The sequence below is a fragment of the Amphibalanus amphitrite genome, unplaced genomic scaffold (genome assembly GCF_019059575.1).
Source record: "Amphibalanus amphitrite isolate SeventyFive unplaced genomic scaffold, NRLGWU_Aamphi_draft 002133F_arrow, whole genome shotgun sequence".
In the NCBI taxonomy this organism is placed as follows: Eukaryota; Metazoa; Arthropoda; class Thecostraca; order Balanomorpha; family Balanidae; genus Amphibalanus; species Amphibalanus amphitrite.
Window position 1 is genome coordinate 25004 of NW_024883626.1, and position 20158 is coordinate 45161.

The 20158-nt window shown below is 44.4% G+C and overlaps 2 protein-coding genes across 2 annotated transcripts; one reads left to right on the plus strand and one right to left on the minus strand.

The window, feature by feature from the left end:
* The first annotated feature begins 10641 nt into the window (after positions 1 to 10641).
* On the plus strand, positions 10642 to 11555 carry LOC122376428. The gene is made up of 2 exons (XM_043356294.1): positions 10642 to 10870; positions 11167 to 11555. Exons 1-2 carry the CDS (start codon positions 10659 to 10661, stop codon positions 11327 to 11329), a joined length of 375 nt encoding a protein of 124 aa, XP_043212229.1. The 5' UTR covers positions 10642 to 10658; the 3' UTR covers positions 11330 to 11555.
* Positions 11556 to 12677: 1122 nt separating this feature from the next.
* Positions 12678 to 20157, minus strand: LOC122376429 (sex determination protein fruitless-like). The gene is made up of 8 exons (XM_043356297.1): positions 20151 to 20157; positions 16318 to 16769; positions 15915 to 16053; positions 15564 to 15628; positions 14843 to 14956; positions 13958 to 14165; positions 13213 to 13245; positions 12678 to 12976 (listed from the first exon to the last, which is right to left on the minus strand). The coding sequence occupies exons 1-8, from the start codon at positions 20155 to 20157 to the stop codon at positions 12678 to 12680; spliced, it is 1317 nt and encodes a 438-aa protein (XP_043212232.1).
* Between the last annotated feature and the right edge of the window lies 1 nt (position 20158).

A 20158-nucleotide genomic window follows, 5' to 3' on the forward strand; every position in this document is an offset into this window, starting at 1 on the left:
CAATCATTGCACTAGAATCTTCAGTCTTTTCTTTAACATCCCTTGTGAAATATAATAATGATAAGTTACGTTATTTAAAACCGACATAAATAAACCAAAGACAAAGCCAGCAACGAGACAACAGAACGTATTGAATATCAGTTTACAATGCATACTTATTTAAACTTATAACAGACTTGCCGTATAGACGACACAAAGCGCTTCAATGATCACCTCGCTGTAGAAGATACACGCAGCGCCCCTCACCAGTGCTCAGAACAAACTGAAGTCGCCGGCAGAATGGGCCAGTTGCGGCCGACCACGATAATTAGGTCCTATCAGCTGACGTATTAGAGCTGCCAGATTATCAATGTTATCAATTACAACAGGGACACATGGTATGCCAAATTCTTTAAAAACGGCTGTTCAGCCCATCAGTCTTCCTAAAATCTGCACTGGATACATAATTCTAGCGTCTCGATTACTTCTCGTAACAGAACATTCGGGAACTGTGCTTGCTTCCATTGGAAATCTGGCAGCTCTAATTCTCAACCGCGATCGCCAGCCGGCCGGTGAGCCGGCGCCTTCAGTCTGTTCCGAGCGCTGGTGAGGGGCGCTGCGTGTATCTTCTACAGCGAGGTGATCATTGAAGCGTTTTGTGTCGTCTGTACGGCAAGTGTCTTATAAGTTTGAATAAGTATGTATTGAAAACTGATATTCAATACTTTCACTTGTGTCGTTGCTGCCTTTGTCTTTTTATTCTTTCTAGAATCTTCAGTCTTTTTTTAAACATCCCTTGTCGTGAAATATAATAATGATAAGTTACGTTATATAAAACTGACATAAATAAACCAAAGACAAAGCCAGCAACGCGACAACAGAACGTATTGAATATCAGTTTACAATACATGCTTATTCAACTTTATAACAGACTTGCCGTATAGACGACACAAAGCGCTTCAATGATCACCTCGCTGTAGAAAATACACGCAGCGCCCCTCACCAGCGCTGGGAACAGACTGAAGGCGCCGGCTCACCAGTCGGCTGCGGATCGCGGTTGAGAATTAGAGCTGCCAGATTTCCAATGGAAGCAAGCACAGTTCCCGAATGTTCTGTTACGAGATGTAATCGAGACGCTAGAATTATGTATGCATTGCAGATTTTAAGAAGACTAATGGGCTGAACAGCCGTTTTTTAAGAACTTGGCATACCATGTGTCCGTGTTGTAATTGATAACATTGATAATCTGGCAGCTCTTATACGTCAGCTGATACGACCTAATTATCGTGGTCGGCTGCAACTGGCCAATTCTGCCGGCGAATTCAGTTTGTTATGAGCACTGGTGAAGGGCGGTGCGTGCATCTTCTACAGCGATTTGATTGTTGTAGCGCTGTGTGTCATCTGTACGGCAAGTCTGTTATAAGTTTGAATAAGTATGCATTGTAAACTGATATTCAATACGTTCTGTTGTCTCGTTGCTGGCTTTGTCTTTGGTTTATTTATGTCGGTTTTGAATAACTTAACTTATCATTATTATATTTCATGACAAGGGATGTTAAAGGAAAGACTGAAGATTCTAGTGCAATGATTGTTACAATTGTTTTTAAAATCTTGCACATGGCAGATTTATTATCGCTTAATCTCGTGACAAAAAATCGGATACACAATAAAAAGACAAACGCAGCAACGACACAAGTGAAGTATTGAATACTAGTTTACTGAACATACTTATTCAAACTTATAACAGACTTGCCGTACAGACGACACAAAACGCTTCAATGATCACCTCGCTGTAGAAGATACACGCAGTGCCCCTCACCAGTGCTCAGAACAAACTGAATTCGCCGGCAGAATGGGCCAGTTGCGGCCGACCACGATAATTAGGTCCTATCAGCTGACGTATTAGAGCTGCCAGATTATCAATGTTATCAATTACAACAGGGACACATGGTATGCCAAATTCTTTAAAAACGGCTGTTCAGCCCATCAGTCTTCCTAAAATCTGCACTGGATACACAATTCTAGCGTCTCGATTACTTCTCGTAACAGAACATTCGGGAACTGTGCTTGCTTCCATTGGAAATCTGGCAGCTCTAATTCTCAACCGCGATCGCCAGCCGGCCGGTGAGCCGGCGCCTTCAGTCTGTTCCGAGCGCTGGTGAGGGGCGCTGCGTGTATCTTCTACAGCGAGGTGATCATTGAAGACCTTTGTGTCGTCTGTACGGCAAGGCTGTTATAATTTTGAATAAGTATGTTCAGTGAACTACTATTCAATACTTTCACTTGTGTCGTTGCTGGTTTTGTCTTATTATTCTGTATAGAATCTTCAGTCTTTTCTTTAACATCCCTTGTGAAATATAATAATGATAAGTTACGTTATTTAAAACCGACATAAATAAACCAAAGACAAAGCCAGCAACGAGACAACAGAACGTATTGAATATCAGTTTACAATACGTACTTATTCAAACTTATAACAGACTCTCCGTATAGACGACACAAAGCGCTTCAATGATCACCTCGCTGTAGAAGATACACGCAGCGCCCCTCACCAGCGCTCGGAACAGACTGAAGGCGCCGGCTCACCGGCCGGCTGCCGATCGCGGTTGAGAATTAGAGCTGCCAGATTTCCAATGGAAGCAAGCACAGTTACCGAATGTTCTGTTACGAGAAGCAATAGAGACGCTTGAATTATGTATCCAGTGCACATTTTAAGAACACTAATGGGCTGAACAGCCGTTTTTAAAGAGCTTCGCATACCATGTGTCCGTGTTGTAATTGATAACATTGATAATCTGGCAGCTCTAATACGTCAGCTGATAGGACCTAATTATCGTGGTCGGCCGTAACTGGCCCATTCTGCCGGCGAATTCAGTTTGTTCTGAGCACTGGTGAGGACCACTTCGTGTATCTTCTACAGCGAGGTGATCATTGAAGCGCTTTGTGTCGTCTATACGGCAAGTCTGTTATAGGTTTGAATAAGTATGCATTGTAAACTGATATTCAATACGTTCTGTTGTCTCGTTGCTGGCTTTGTCTTTGGTTTATTTATGTCGGTTTTAAATAACGTAACTTATTATTATATTTCATGACAAGGGATGTAAAAGGAAAGACTGAAGATTCTAGTGCAATGATTGTTACAATTGTTTTTAAAATCTTGCACATGGCAGATTTATTATCGCTTAATCTCGTGACAAAAAATCGGATACACAATAAAAAGACAAAGGCAGCAACGACACAAGTGAAGTATTGAATACTAGTTTACTGAACATACTTATTCAAACTTATAACAGACTTGCCGTACAGACGACACAAAACGCTTCAATGATCACCTCGCTGTAGAAGATACACGCAGTGCCCCTCACCAGTGCTCAGAACAAACTGAATTCGCCGGCAGAATGGGCCAGTTACGGCCGACCACGATAATTAGGTCCTATCAGCTGACGTATTAGAGCTGCCAGATTATCAATGTTATCAATTACAACACGGACACATGGTATGCGAAGCTCTTTAAAAACGGCTGTTCAGCCCATTAGTCTTATTAAAATGTGCACTGGATACATAATTCAAGCGTCTCGATTACTTCTCGTAACAGAACATTCGGTAACTGTGCTTGCTTCCATTGAAAATCTGGCAGCTCTAATTCTCAACCGCGATCGCCAGCCGGCCGGTGAGCCGGCGCCTTCAGTTTGTTCCGAGCGCTGGTGAGGGGCGCTGCGTGTATCTTCTACAGCGAGGTGATCATTGAAGCCCTTTGTGTCGTCTGTACGGCAAGGCTGTTATAATTTTGAATAAGTATGTTCAGTGAACTGCTATTCAATACTTTCACTTGTTTCGTTGCTGCCTTTGTCTTTTTATTCTGTCTAGAATCTTCAGTCTTTTCTTTAACATCCCTTGTGAAATATAATAATGATAAGTTACGTTATTTAAAACCGACATAAATAAACCAAAGACAAAGCCAGCAACGAGACAACAGAACGTAATGAATATCAGTTTACAATGCATACTTATTCAAACTTATAACAGACTTGCCGTATAGACGACACAAAGCGCTTCAATGATCACCTCGCTGTAGAAGATACACGCAGCGACTCTCACCATTGCTCAGAACAAACTGAAGTCGCCAGCAGAATGGGCCAGTTGCGGCCGACCACGATAATTAGGTCCTATCAGCTGACGTATTAGAGCTGCCAGATTATCAATGTTATCAATTACAACACGGACACATGGTATGCCAAATTCTTTAAAAACGGCTGTTCAGCCCATCAGTCTTCCTAAAATCTGCACTGGATACATAATTCTAGCGTCTCGATAACTTCTCGTAACAGAACATTCGGGAACTGTGCTTGCTTCCATTGGAAATCTGGCAGCTCTAATTCTCAACCGCGATCGCCAGCCGGCCGGTGAGCCGGCGCCTTCAGTCTGTTTCGAGCGCTGGTGAGGGGCGCTGCGTGTATCTTCTACAGCGAGGTGATCATTGAAGACCTTTGTGTCGTCTGTACGGCAAGGACTTTTATTATTTTGAATAAGTATGTTCAGTGAACTACTATTCAATACTTTCACTTGTGTCGTTGCTGCCTTTGTCTTTTTATTCTGTATAGAATCTTCAGTCTTTTCTTTAACATCCCTTGTGAAATATAATAATGATAAGTTACGTTATTTAAAACCGACATAAATAAACCAAAGACAAAGCCAGCAACGAGACAACAGAACGTATTGAATATCAGTTTACAATACGTACTTATTCAAACTTATAACAGACTCTCCGTATAGACGACACAAAGCACTTCAATGATCACCTCGCTGTAGAAGATACACGCAGCGCCCCTCACCAGCGCTCGGAACAGACTGAAGGCGCCGGCTCACCGGCCGGCTGCCGATCGCGGTTGAGAATTAGAGCTGCCAGATTTCCAATGGAAGCAAGCACAGTTCCCGAATGTTCTGTTACGAGAAGTAATCGAGACGCTAGAATTATGTATCCAGTGCAGACTTTAAGAAAACTAATGGGCTGAGCAGCCGTTTTTGAAGAACTTGGCATACTATGTGTCCGTGTTGTAATTGATAACATTGATAATCTGGCAGCTCTAATACGTCAGCTGATAGGACCTAATTATCGTGGTCGGCCGCAACTGGCCCATTCTGCCGGCGACTTCAGTTTGTTCTAAGCACTGGTGAAGGGCGGTGCGTGTATCTTCTACAGCGAGGTGATCATTGAAGCGTTTTGTGTCGTCTGTACGGCAAGTCTCTTATAAGTTTGAATAAGTATGTATTGAAAACTGATATTCAATACTTTCACTTGTGTCGTTGCTGCCTTTGTCTTTTTATTCTTTCTAGAATCTTCAGCCTTTTCTTTAACATCCCTTGTCGTGAAATATAATAATGATAAGTTACGTTATATAAAACTGACATAAATAAACCAAAGTCAAAGCCAGCAACGAGACAACAGAACGTATTGAATATCAGTTAACAATACATACTTATTCAACTTTATAACAGACTTGCCGTATAGACGACACAAAGCGCTTCAATGATCACCTCGCTGTAGAAAATACACGCAGCGCCCCTCACCAGCGCTCGGAACAGACTGAAGGCGCCGGCTCACCAGTCGGTTGCCGATCGCGGTTGAGAATTAGAGCTGCCAGATTTCCAATGGAAGCAAGCACAGTTACCGAATGTTCTGTTACGAGAAGTAATCGAGACGCTAGAATTATGTATCCAGTGCAGATTTTAGGAAGACTGATGGGCTGAACAGCCGTTTTTAAAGAATTTGGCATACCATGTGTCCGTGTTGTAATTGATAACATTGATAATCTGGCAGCTCTAATACGTCAGCTGATAGGTTAAATAGGTTAAATAGGTTAAACTGATAGGTTAAACTGATATTCAATACGTTCTGTTGTCTCGTTTTTTTTCTTATTTTAATTAATTTAATTATTATAATTATTTAATTATATATTAATTTAATTATATAATTATAATAATATTATAATAATTATAATTATTCTAGTTAATTTTCAATAAGTATGTTCAGTGAACTGCTATTCAATACTTTCACTTGTTTCGTTGCTGCCTTTGTCTTTTATTCTGTCTAGAATCTTCAGTCTTTTCTTTAACATCCCTTGTCATGAAATATAATAATGATAAGTTACGTTATTTAAAACCGACATAAATAAACCAAAGACAAAGCCACCAACGAGACAACAGAACGTATTGAATATCAGTTTACAATGCATACTTATTCAAACTTATAACAGACTTGCCGTATAGACGACACAAAGCGCTTCAATGATCACCTCGCTGTAGAAGATACACGCAGCGACTCTCACCAGTGCTCGGAACAGACTGAAGGCGCCGGCTCACCGGCCGGCTGCCGATCGCGGTTGAGAATTAGAGCCGCCAGATTTCCAATGGAAGCAAGCACAGTTCCCGAATGTTCTGTTACGAGAAGTAATCGAGACGCTAGAATTATGTATCCAGTGCAGATTTTAAGAAGACTAATGGGCTTAACAGCCGTTTTTAAAGAACTTGGCATACCATGTGTCCGTGTTGTAATTGATAACATTGATAATCTGGCAGCTCTAATACGTCAGCTGATAGGACCTAATTATCGTGGTCGGCCGCAACTGGCCCATTCTGCCGGCGACTTCAGTTTGTTCTAAGCACTGGTGAAGGGCGGTGCGTGCATCTTCTACAGCGATAAGATTGTTGTATCGCTGTGTGTCGTCTCTACGGCAAGGCTGTTATAATTTTGAATAAGTATGTTCAGTGAACTGGTATTCAATACTTTCACTTGTGTCGTTGCTGCCTTTGTCTTTTTATTCTGTCTAGAATCTTCATTCTTTTCTTTAACATCCTTGTCGTGAAATATAATAATGATAAGTTATGTTATATAAAACCGACATAAATAAACCAAAGACAAAGCCAGCAACGAGACAACAGAACGTATTGAATATCAGTTTACAATTCGTATTAGAGCTGCCAGATTATCAATGTTGTCAATTACAACATGGACACATGGTATGCCAAATTCTTTAAAAAAGGCTGTTCAGCCCATCAGTCTTCTTAAAATCTGCACTGGATACATAATTCTAGCGTCTCGATTACTTCTCGTAACAGAACATTCGGGAACTGTGCTTGCTTCCGTTGGAAATCTGGCAGCTCTAATTCTCAACCGCGATCTGTAGCCGGCCGGTCAGCCGGCGCCTTCATTCTGTTCCGAGCGCTGGTGAGGGGTGCTGCGTGTATCTTCTACAGGGATGTGATCATCGCAGCACTTTGTGTCGTCTGTACGGCAATTGTGTTCTGTTATAATTTTGAATAAGTGTGTATTGTAAACTGATATTCAATACGTTCACTTGTCTCGTTGCTGGCTTTTTCTTTGGTTTCTTTATGTCGGTTTTAAATAACGTAACTTATCATTATTATATTTCACGACACGGGATGTTAAAGAAAAGACAAAAACGGCTGTTCAGTTCATCAGACTTCTTAAAATCTGCACTGGATACATTATCCTAGCGTCTCAATTACTTCTCGGAACAGAACATTTGGGAACTGTGCTTGTTTCCATTCGAAATCTGGCAGCTCTTATTCTCAACCGCGATCGGCAGCCGACCGGTTAGCCACGGGATGTTAAAGAAAGACTAAATATTCAAATATTCTAGTGCAATGATTGTTACCATTGTTTTAAAATCTAACAATCACTGCACCAGAACATTTGAATATTCAGTCTTCTTTAAGGTCCCATGTCGTGAAATATAATATTGCCACCACACGCAGCGAAATCGCAAATCGGTTTTCAGATATTGACAAACTCGGACGCTCCAATATTAGATGATGTTCTCCATGTTCAGATCTGTTCTCCAAAGCCAATGCAGATATTTAGGACGAATATTCGAAACACCAGGTGCTTTTTATTTATGGTACCTTTCGAAAGCACTGCGGCTTTTTTCCTCAGCCTAGACAGTTAGACACACATAGAATCAAATCAAAATTAACAATTCATCCAAGTCGTTCGTTTCGTGATATTAAACATCGTTTGGATGCGTATAAGTGGCGCACATTCAAATTTCCAAAATTATGTGGTCACATGCTTAAATTAAGTCTTCGCTTCTTCGATGAAGAGTAAAAATATCAGGTAATATCACAGACGTCAGCAATGATAAAAAAGACAGATGCCTATCACATGCGCTTCAACATCATAAGCAAATCGTCAAAACGGCGAAACAACATGCATACAAAAAATACATATTAATAATATGGTAGGTTAGGTTAGGTTAGGTTAGGTAGGTTAGGTTAGGTTAGGTTAGGTTAGGTTAGGTTAGGTTAGGGTAGGTTAGGTTAGGTTAGGTTAGGTAGGTTAGGTAGGTTAGGTTAGGTTAGGTTAGGTTAGGTTAGGTTAGTTAGGTTAGGTTAGGTTAGGTCTAGGGTAGGTTAGGTTAGGTTAGGTTAGGTTAGGTTAGGTTAGGTTAGTTAGGTAGGTTAGGTTAGGTTAGGTTAGGTAGGTTAGGTTAGGTTAGGTTAGGTTAGGTTAGGTTTAGGTAGTTAGGTAGGTTAGGTTAGGTTAGTTAGGTTAGGTTAGGTTAGGTTTAGGTTAGGTTAGGTTAGGTTTAGGTTAGGTTAGGTTAGGTTAGGTTAGGTTAGGTTAGGTTAGGTTAGGTTAGGTTAGGTTAGGTTAGGTTAGGTTAGGTTAGGTTAGGTAGGTTAGGTTAGGTTAGGTTAGGTTAGGTTAGGTTAGGTTAGGTTAGGTTAGGTTAGGTTAGGTTAGGTTAGGTTAGGTGGTTAGGTTAGGTTAGGTTAGGTTAGGTTAGGTTAGGTTAGGTTAGGTAGGTTAGGTTAGGTTAGGTTAGGTTAGGTTAGGTTAGGTTAGGTTAGGTTAGGTTAGGTTAGGTTAGGTTAGGTTAGGTTAGGTTAGGTTAGGTTAGGTTAGGTTAGGTTAGGTTAGGTTAGGTTAGGTTAGTTAGGTTAGGTTAGGTTAGGTAGGTTAGGTTAGGTTAGGTTAGGTTAGGTTAGGTAGGTTAGGTTAGGTTAGGTTAGGTTAGGTAGGTTAGGTTAGGTTAGGTTAGGTTAGGTTAGGTTAGGTTAGGTTAGGTTAGGTTAGGTTAGGTTAGGTAGTTAGGTTAGGTTAGGTTAGGTTAGGTTAGGTTAGGTTAGTTAGGTTAGGTTAGTTAGGTAGTTAGGTTAGTTGGTTAGGTTAGGTTAGGTTAGGTTAGGTTAGGTTAGGTTAGGTTAGGTTAGGTTAGGTTAGGTTAGGTTAGGTTAGGTTAGGTTAGGTTAGGTTAGGTTAGGTTAGGTTAGGTTAGGTTAGGTTAGGTTAGGTTAGGTAGGTTAGGTTAGGTTAGGTTAGGTTAGGTTAGGTTAGGTAGGTTAGGTTAGTTAGGTTAGGTTAGGTAGGTAGGTTAGGTAGGTAAGGTTAGGTTAGGTTGGTTAGGTGGCTTGACTTGATTAGCAGGCATCTCTGGGTAGAGCGCCTCTTCCTGGTTGGAAAAACAAGTGTGGGGCTTGCTTAACGACTACCACATTTTTTCTAATGCATGATTTTACTAGATTTACAATTTGAAACATGTCAAAGACTGTTGAAGAGGCAATTGGTGTACATTGCTCAGACCATCACTTTGTCCATATAGCCAATGCAGCATTATGAGGGCTAATTATTGCATATCTGATGGCCATGCTCAACCCAAAATTTAAAAATATTCATAGCTGAATAAAAATTTAATCACTCATCAGCATTTCAATTTCATTGTGCGATACAAACCGACCTCTGATGAACAGACACTATAAGGGAAAATAATGACAGAAATGAGAAAACCTGGTGATTATAAGCGATCTGATAAATAAAGCTAGAGTCGTCTGAATCCTCAATAGTCCTATCTAAAATCGCAAATTTGCCATTATCACTACCTAATGGGCAAAAAATCCACAAACAATACCCTATATACACGGCCTATACGTCCTTGAACAATACCTTGCATTATAAATGTCTCACGCAAGTCATTTATGTATTTGCAAACGGCTACCAAATCGCTACCATATTATGTGACGTCACCTGGGCGGCAAAAATTCTTAATCTTGGGGCGCGGCGGCCGGGCCGAAACTGGGGCGGGGCGGGCGGTAGTTGGGTAGGAATAGCGGCTCCTGCAAATTTTGCGCAAATATGCGCAGTTAGCTTTTATGTTGCCCTGGTGTAAATTTAAATCCTGCTTCATCTCACAAAAAATCAGAGTGGGACTAGATGGGACTACCTGTTGTTTCCTTACCTAAACTTTGCAGTTATATTCCAGAATCACTCTAGGAGAGCCCTCATAAAAAAGCTACAGTAGATCTTAGTTGGGGAAAAAGTATACCAAAAAAATTGCACTGACCAGTCGGCAACTTCATAACAAACATTTTGATGCATAATAGTGGGATTTCAATTTGGTGTCTATCAGCAATAAGACTCTGAATATCCGGCTCAAGAAACCTCTTGCTCCGCGTCAGTTTCCGAGTTCTGGGAAACCCCATCTTCGGGGGCTGATTACAGTTATTTTTGGTCACTCGGATTAGTTTTTTTGGCCTAATTATAATAATTTGATCAATTTCAAATCGATCTATATAAAAAATAATCCGAAACTCCGGAATCGCCCGTGGCCTCTCGTGAGGGCGTTTCCGACCAGTGTGCGCTGCCCAGGAAATTCGAGCTGATGGAAACCCTGCGTTCCGAGCACCTACGCTTTCCGTTCACCATGCACGATAACAGGTACCAGCATGAGACACTGGGAGAGAGCCTGCGCGGCACGCACCGCAAGGCGCGGCCTTGTTGCATCCGCAGGGAACACTCGGAGAGTGAGCCGGACGCGTTCATAGACACGGCGGGTCGGCCGACCAGCGAGCAGCGACTGCAGACCATCGCCAGGTAGGGAGGGACGGGACGGGATGGGCCATCGTGTGGCGCGGGGGAGACCCGGGACTTTTGATAAGACCATCACTAGTTGCACATAGGAGACTGAAAGGGATAGGCAATCTTCCAGTGCATGGGAACGGGGAAGCCAATACTGTTTCCTGGCGCGTATGGGGAATTAGGAGGGGAAAACCTATCGCCTGGCTCGGATGTAGGTAGTTTACTGCATGGGGTGGGAGTAACTGTTGTACTACACATTCCGCAATCATTAGTTTGTGACAACTCGCTCCCTCCATCCGCGGTTCCCGCAGGGAGACGTTCCGGGTGCCGGTTGACGGGACGGCCGCGCGAGCACGCCGCTTTCCCCACGAGCAGCGGTGTCCGTTCACGGACGGGAGCTGCGAGCACCGGCCGGTGGCCCAGAGACGCTGTGAGCCGGCGAGCACCGGACCACCCGCCGCCGCCGAGGCCTGAGACGGGCCGGAGGAGCGGCAACAGAACGTTTTCAAAAGGCCAGGCGGAGACGATTTATTCCTCGGGACACGATGGAGAGGATTGGTGTCGGGAGAACGTGCAGCACGGCGTCAGTGATAATGTAGCGTGATGACTGATGAGTCAGCTCGCCCGGCCCAGGCTGATATTATTAGACCGGCGTAAGTAGGGTGCAAAACAGTGAAACTGAAGAGAGCCGAACCCAGAACCACAACTGCTGCACAATATTGACTCAACAGCACCGTACCTATGCAGGATCAGCTAGAAGATGAGCCGAGCCTTCAACGAACGAACAAAAAGCGAAATAATTACTTGTGAACGACCGGCAACCAAACGCCGGATCCAAAGATCTTGAAACCACGATTCGGAATCATCGGACACTTTTAACCAGTCTTTCACTGAACGAGCAAAGCTGCACTGAAGTGTCATCGCCAACTGTGTGAAGACGGAGCCGGAGGGAAGCCCTGCTGATGGGGCGGTGTCATCTTTGATGCGCCATCGACACTCGTAGAACGGCCATCGACCAAAGAATGTAGAGTGTTTCTAGGTCAGTCAAACACCAGTTTCAATATAAGCAACAATTCTTTATATATGGAATCTAAATAGTTTTCCTTCAACACTGGGTCAGATGACAGCATAACAGATCGATACATACAATACATCGTGCTTTCTCAGGCACCCTATACATCGCGTAAATGTACGATGCGTGCATTGTCCTCATGCATACAGTTTGATTTGCTCTTGGTTGCACAAAACACAGTGGCAAGAAGTCATGACATCTTAATGCTCTCTTGCTGAACATTATCAAGCAACATTGCAGCATAAATGGAGGCGTCGACGCCAAAACCGTAGCTCGAAAACAAACGTGACTTACATGGCAGGATAATGACTTACTCGACACACCTCTAGAATAAACATATTTTAACAGTTTCTGTGAAAACAAAAACATCACATAACAATTCATTATACAATGCATAGCGTCACACTGGCGGCTTGTTCGCAAAGCGCGAAGCGTGAACATATGTAGTCAACGACTCAGCAGCCCTGTGCCTCCTTCGATATGAACCCCGGATACCAGGGGAATTATTCGCACACCCAACAGTTCTAGCCTTAGCTGACTGAATACTGCGGCGATAACACAAATGCGCTGCTTCACCACAGCTGATATATAGCCATCGACGCCACCAGCACGGCAGCGCTCAGATCCCGGCCGCAGGTTCAATCCCCTGACGACTCCGAATTGGCCCTCGTCGGTCACTCGTTGGTATCCCGCCGACCATTGAGGCTGCGCCAAGCGGTCGCTCCTTACTGTCCCGCCAACCACTCAGCCCTAGGCCCCCAGCACTCTTCGGTCACTCGTTGCTGTCGGACCGCTCGTCGTAGTCTGACCCGTCGCCGTCGGCTCGGTGCGGTGACCACCGGCCGACAGCGGGCTCTCGCGGCCGGCCAGCGCCGCGTGCTTCTCCAGCAGGTGTCGCCGCAGGTCCAGTCGGTAACCGTAACTGAGCGGACAGTGCGAGCACGCGTGCTTCCGCACCGAGTGCACACGCTGCATGTGGCGAGAGATGTCCCGTTTGCGCATTATCCGGTTACAGACAGGACACGGCCGGTGGGTGGACGCTCCGCCCGCTGGGGAGGGAGGGGAGGGGGTACAGGTTACAGACGGGACATGGTCTGTGGGTGGACGCTCCGCCCGCTAAGGAAGAGAGGGGGTAATAATTTGATGTCAAATATTGGCACCTATATTTAATGGTCAAACAGTAGATTCAAAGATGTTACCTATGACTTATAATGGTTGTTAGACTTCAAGTACACACGAGAAGGTAATCCACACAAGGCAGGCCCGGCCTGGAAGTGGAACTCACCTGAACCGTCATAGCCAAGTAGTTGTGAGGGATCTGAAACGAACAAACACAGCCGTTCATACACATTCTTTTGAAAACATCACAAGCATATCGATAGACATTTTGTCCCATCTGCCCGTTTCCCATTACTCAGATGCTGTTGCGTGGGCCGCTGGCTTCCTTTCTATACTGTTCAATGAGCAGGTCCAGTCCACCGGCGGCAGTTTTCGCTGACGGATGGTATCCGCGGATGACCTGTCCCTCCCCTTCTGCCGTATAAAGGCAAAACCCATTTTGTTCGGGTGACCTCTGACCTGAGGTAATGGCTTCTGACCCGACATAATGGTTTTTGTCTTTGCATGGCAGCCTTTATGACTGACTCACTGACTACTCTGATAATAATCAGTGTGGGGCTGCCACTCCACTCGCCCCCTTTATGGTCCACCAAAGAGGGCCAATCATCACTTTATGGTGACCAACTGCTGTGAGGAATTGCCCCTTCCCCTTTTATGACTCGCACAGAAATCTCAGTCCACCACTTTATGGCGGTCAACCTGAGCCTGCTAGTTACTGTCCCCTAACCCCTTTATGACTCGCTGAGTAATCCCAGTCCATCAATTTACAGCAGACAGCCTGAGCCTGCCATATAACTACCGTTCCCCTCTCCCCTTTATGTCTCGCCGACTAGGTCCAGTTTGCTGGCCAGGGTACACTGTATAGTGTATACAGCTACCCGTCCCATCTACCGCTCCCATAATCCACTCACCGAGTAGGTCCAGTCCGTCAATGGTGGTCAGCTGCTGCGAGGGACTGCGGCACGACTCCAGGCTGGCGGCGCGCTCGGAGCGGTCGGCCCGGTCCGGCGGCTCGCCGCTCGGCTCCCGTTTGACCTCGGCTGACTCCAGGCGTAGTGGTACGCCGGAGGGTAGACGACAGGCGGCGGCCGCCGCGGCGGAGAGCTCCGGCAGACCCGACTGATGGCGGAGGGGGCGGGAAGGGGAGATCACACACAGGCCTGGACATGCTGTCTCTTAGTGAAAAGAGAAGACAGTGCTGAGCGAACGGCAGCTTTTGTCGTTGTGGCAGAGAAATCAGAATACACACGACATACTACAGTACATTGACTATTGAATTATCGATGACATTGACAACATATAAGACACGGAGACAGAAAAACCGACGAAGTATATAAATCCGTCTGATATGAAAATATTACGCAAAACTGGACTTTGTATTATTGCAAGGAAAAACAGCTCTATGAGTCATACAGACCACGCGGCACGCACCAAACACAAAGAAGCACAACGCCGCCCCTCCCCTCCCCCTCTACCACCGTCGGTCGTGCGCCGCCCGACCACAGACCGCCGGCTGCGGTCGGTCCGGCGCCGCTCCTCCTCTCTCCCTCCTCCCTGCTCTCACCCTGTGGTCGTCGGCGCCGGTGCCGTGTGGCGGTGGTGGCTGGTGTTGGTGCTGCGGCTGGTGTTGGTGCTGCGGCTGGTGTTGCGGCTGGTGTGGGTGGTGATGCTGTGGCGCTCCCGGGCCCACCGCCGGCTCCACACCGCCACGACATAGCGGTGGAGGCGGCGGCGTCTCGGCCGCCGTCAGCTCCGGCGGCGGCGGCGACGGTGCGTCGCCGGGGTCTCGGCGTGACCTCTTGCGCCGCGGAGTGGGCGGGGGCTGGGGCGGCGGCGGCGCGGGGCGCGGCCGCCATGCTCAGGTCGGGCGGCCCCTGCTCGGGCAGCGTGATGACCGCCTGAACCTCCAGCTGCCGGACAGACGACAACAGAAATAAGATAAAATTCATATCCAATTAAATTTTACTAATATTATGACCAAATCGTACATACAAAGGACAAACAAAATGCCATGCCGATCCCGTTCTGGATAAATTCCAGCAGGAAATCGTTAAGAAATAATAAATCGTTTAATCGTTAATCGTTATAGTCGTGAAATCGATAATAACGTCAAAAGGTTTCAGTACGACTAGGTATGACGAACTCAGTTGTGTTCGTGCAAGCAAAGCACCGCTTCGGCAGATTTCGTTCCGCGCCACTGCTTAGAGATTTCCCTAACCACAGACAAAAAGCCTGGCGGGCCACCTGGCACCTGGTACAAAATTAGGCCCAGAGATTCACCGCAGGCGCAGCAAGCCGGCCAAGAAACGGGACAAACCGCAAACATGGAAGGACGCCGCACGGAACAGGAGTTTCTGAGAGTGATGCATCCACAGCTCCAGCCAAGCTCCAGTCACACACAGGCCCGGACATGTTACGCTGCTGATATACTGTTTCTAAGTGAAAAGAAGGTGCCAGTCCAGTCTATCTCATGACATTACATCAGTGGGTGATATCCCCTAGTGCACAGTGACTTACCGGCTGCTGCGTCATCCGTACCGGAATGATGGACTCAGAAGCCAGGCCGCGAATCTTCAGCAGATCTGTGGAAACATACACACACGAACGGATGTCAGCCACAAAGTATATGAAAGAATTATAGTTGGAACTTGGTCGACAAAGTACTCAAATGAGTGAACCTAGTGCATTGTCAAATCATAGACTTAATTTTGTTAATAAGAATGCATCGAAATCACGCAATGGTATCATACGACCTAATCAAATAAAGATAATTATGGGGCGGATCCCAATATGGCATCGGGACTTGTTGAACCCGATTCCAGCACCCACTGACGGGCCAGTAGCTGCTCGCTGCGGCCGCGCACGTACCTGCCGTCTTGATGAGCTCGGGCAGCAGGTGGTGGGGGACGTTAACCTCGCCGTGGTAAATGAAGCTGACCAGCCGGTGTACGTGCGCCGCCTGAACTCCGCTCGGCAGAACGATCGTCGGGTGGCTGCATGGGTTCTTCTGCGGAGGGACAACAGAGGATGAACTCACTAAAATATTGCACACTTTATCGGTCAAAATGTTTAAATCTGGACAATATTACGATTGTGAGAACTATAGTGGATGAGAAACTTCAGCTACAACAATTTAAATGATAGTCACCAGTACCACACTAGTTTTACGCATCGTCTGTTACTACAACTGCGCGAGTTTCCAAGCTTTGAGGAAGAGATGCCACCCACTGGAGAGAATGTATCAATGGAATCGCCGCCGGCGCCAACTCACCAGCAGGATCTCCTGGAAGAAGGGGCTGCACGCGGAGAGGACACATTTGTGCGCGCTGATGACGGCGTCGTCGCAGGCCAGCGACACGTCCAGAAAATCCTCCCGCTCCAGGAAGCCAGAGAAGGCGTCGGCCAGCGACTCGTGGTAGTTGTTCCACCTGAGACAGAACTCTGGCGGCGTGCCCAGGGCGCCCGGGTCTGGGTGGCCCGGCGGCGGCGCCGCGCCGAGCGCAGCGTGTGGGTCCGCGGCCGCCAGCGTGACGACAGCGGGGACTGATGGAACAGTCGGGCTGCCCAGCTGGGCTGATAGTGGTGCAGTTACCAGCTGATAGGAGCAGTGCAGCAGCAGTGCCACTGTCAGAGCCAAAGACTGACAGAAACTGGATGTGGCAACTGAGTGAGGATATAGCACTCTGTTGCTGCCTTTGCCCACCTTTTCCTCCTTGGTCCTAGCTGCAGTTCAGAGACTGTCTCAGCACTGAGCAGAGCTCCTTTCTGATCAACACATCAGCTGAAAGCTCAACTCCACAAGAAAGCCTCCATCACTCTGAAACAAGCATGAGCAAAAAACAATCAAACTCAAGTACCGTAAAATGGGGTGTTAAGGGACAGTGGGGTGTTAAGGGACAGTTGCATGGGAAAAACTTTGAGTCATATTAACTTCCTAATTTGAGAAGGTTCAATAAAAACTTCAGTGTGGTAGTTGACACTGTTTTGCTCTTGACCATAGGAGAAAATGGTATGGTTTTTCATGCAAGTGATTTGGTTCAAAAATGGATTTGAAAATCATGCTACATTTTCACAAAATTGAAACATCTCCAAAACTCTGTGTGTACCACATAAACTAGTGGGTGTACAGGGAAAATGAATGCATAGGTGTATTGTCACATGTATTGCACATGTTTCCTGAAAAGCTTATGCAAATCCACCCATTCATTCATCATCCTCTTCCTCTTTTCCGGATACATGCATATTTTGGGGTGGATGTGGGGTGCTAAGGAACAGGGAAGGAAAAATAAAAAATAATATCTAAATATAATTTAATTAAGTAGGCATGGAAAACACCAAATTCCACATAAAATGCTGGCAAGTTCATGCTTTTATCTCTAACACAGCTTAAGTTATGTAACAAAACATCTCAACACTCTCTTTTACAATGATGGGTCAATGGAGACTGATGTAAGTAAATGTGATGTCATCATAAAAAGGCTAAAACAAAGAGGGCAACATAATGACAAGTGACAAGCTTCAGCATGGGTTTTTATTGATGACAGAAGATTACTTTTTGGTTCTGTTTATCTTATAATTAGCACATTTTCCACAAGTGTAAACTGCATTACACGTAATTGGCTAAAAAGGTCATTAGTGGTGAATGAACCTGACTTGTTTTGTGACAGAATATGCAAAACATTTCAATAAATAAATTGTGTGCCCTTCCACACCCCAATTGTGGGCATTTGATGACCATTTCTTGGAATAATATAGGTGTCCCTTAACACCCCACATTGGGGTGCTAAGGGACAGTGATGAAAAATAATAAAAATAATATGCAGGTATAAATCTTAAAAACTTTAATGTAGCAGGCATGTAAAGCACCAAATTCCACATAAAATGCTGACAATTTGATGCTTCTATCTCCAACCCTTCTTGAGTAATATAACAAAACACCTCAAAACTGTCCCTTAACACCCCGTTTTACGGTACAAATTGGATGATGATGTAAATAATAAACCAAATTATTACAAATGCATTCAAATATATTCAAAAACACACAAAGCTTTCGGTTCATGGAACCTTGATCACTGTGCAAATGAGTATAACAATTGCTGTAACCGTCTAAAAATTCTTTGAAATTAATCAGCCGCGTAAAGATCAAGTACATATATTTTATAGCTAGAGGCCATGTATGTAGCAACTAAGCAGCAGGTGACTTGATCACTGATTTCAACATCATAACCCATAAAAATGATGCAAAAGTGGAGGAAAATGCATACCTGTGCATATTATTGCCATATGGTCAATTTCACAGCAAATATTTAAATTAAAAAGTGCACTCCTAGATTAGGTGGTCCAGAACAGAACATCCACAGAACAGTCAAAGATTTAATAAGCAAAGCTAGTGAGCTTACTTTTCATGCTATCAATACCCATCCAATAAAACAAGAAATGAATCTTAGCTGACAGCTAAATGCAAATGTCTCCACAAGCTTCAAACATAACACTATATAAAATGAGTAATTTTTGACTGACACATGTCACATTCTCCATTTATTTGTTAGGAGTATTTGTATTAGAGGTATGTAACAAACATTTAAACATATCTTCAAAATACTTATAAATACTAAGCCAAAATACTAAGCCTCCCGTTTCTGTAACTGAATGTAATGTATCCTCAAGGACACAGCTCAGACCGTCGTATTAAGTGGATTATTTGCCCACTGGCACCATGTGGTGGCACTAGCAGTGCTTGTTACAAATGTTATTTATCAATGCTAGATATCATAGACTGAATATCTACCTCTTAATTTCTCTATTAAGTCCATCTACTAGGTACATGCTTATATCTACATATTAATGGGTATCATACGTCATCAGCTGGCCAGCCAGCTGACACAATCCAGATATGACCAAGGCCTCACAGCTCAGCCCTAGCCCACTTCAACCCGACCCCCACCAAACACGATTTGGCAGCACTGTAAAGACGTCTGCTGGGCGTGAAGTTTTCCCTTCACCATAGGGTTTACACACAAACTGGTCAAAGTTTGAGCCAGGATATACTAGTCTAAAAATGCAAAAAACGAACAAATTTTGGCATCAATAGATTCAGCATTTCATCGTGTGCCTCAAACCGTCCATCATTTGGCCTCAAAGGAGGTAAAAATTGTTCAAAATCGAAGTTGAAAAGATGCTTTCTGAGCACATAATCTGGTAGCAATCACGTGACCTGCTATAAGCAGCTTATCGATAATTTACAAACATAATTATTAATATGCTGCTTTAAACAACATTAATCATTCATTTTGAGCTTTCAGTACTTAAAATAAGGTCAAAACATCGCAAAACACAAAAGTTAATACAATAGTCACGTGGGTGTCAGGAAACGTCACAGGTGCGTCAAATTTGTGACTGGGGCTTTACTTTCAAACATCGGATCTACCTGTTTCTTATATGTATCTTGCTTCAACCCATCTTAAAAATATCCTAAAAATGCCACTTTTAGCCCTGGCATACCTATACAAGAAGGCCTGCCTTCTTGATAGTGTGATTCAGACTTATTATCAATAAAATATTCTCCTAAATGTAAAAAAAAAACATTCATCACCTCATTCTAATTTTGCAAACAGCAATGGCCAAAAAGTCTGAAAAGCTCGCCTTTGCAAAGGCGTAAAATCTGAAAATGCAAAAATGACTGATTTTAATATCATACTAAACACCAAACAATAATTTAATATATCTATCGATCTTCCTTGAGTTAATTTATCACTTGAGTTATCAATAAGTCATCAATAACTGTAAATGATCAAATGATAAACATTTGCGCCACATTCGCCTAATTTATGCAACGCTGTCCAATTGAGTGAAAGAACAACGCAAAAACGTATAGAAACAACTCCTGATTTAACATAGAATAACCTTAAAGATAGCAATAGACTCAGTCGTCTAACAGGTAGACAAGTGAAAGACAAGAGATCAAAAACTCACACCAAACACCACCCACCAGCCGAGACGAGATCGCAGTCAATCGCAGTGTTTTTGTTTACGAGTTCCATCGCTTGATAGCACTAAAATGCTGCAAAATTTCACTTGACAGGGGTATTTTGAGAACCGAGTCACCTGTCATC

Bases quoted from the DNA above. Each gene is read 5' to 3' on its own strand.
- LOC122376428 (XM_043356294.1), top strand. From the start codon at position 10,659: ATGGAAACCCTGCGTTCCGAGCACCTACGCTTTCCGTTCACCATGCAC. The intron at 10,871-11,166 runs GTAGGGAGGGAC...CGGTTCCCGCAG, and splicing joins CGACTGCAGACCATCGCCAG to GGAGACGTTCCGGGTGCCGG.
- LOC122376429 (XM_043356297.1), bottom strand. The intron at 15,629-15,914 runs GTACGTGCGCGG...ATGTTTCCACAG, and splicing joins CGAGCTCATCAAGACGGCAG to ATCTGCTGAAGATTCGCGGC. The intron at 13,246-13,957 runs GTGAGTGGATTA...TGTTCGTTTCAG, and splicing joins TGACGGACTGGACCTACTCG to ATCCCTCACAACTACTTGGC.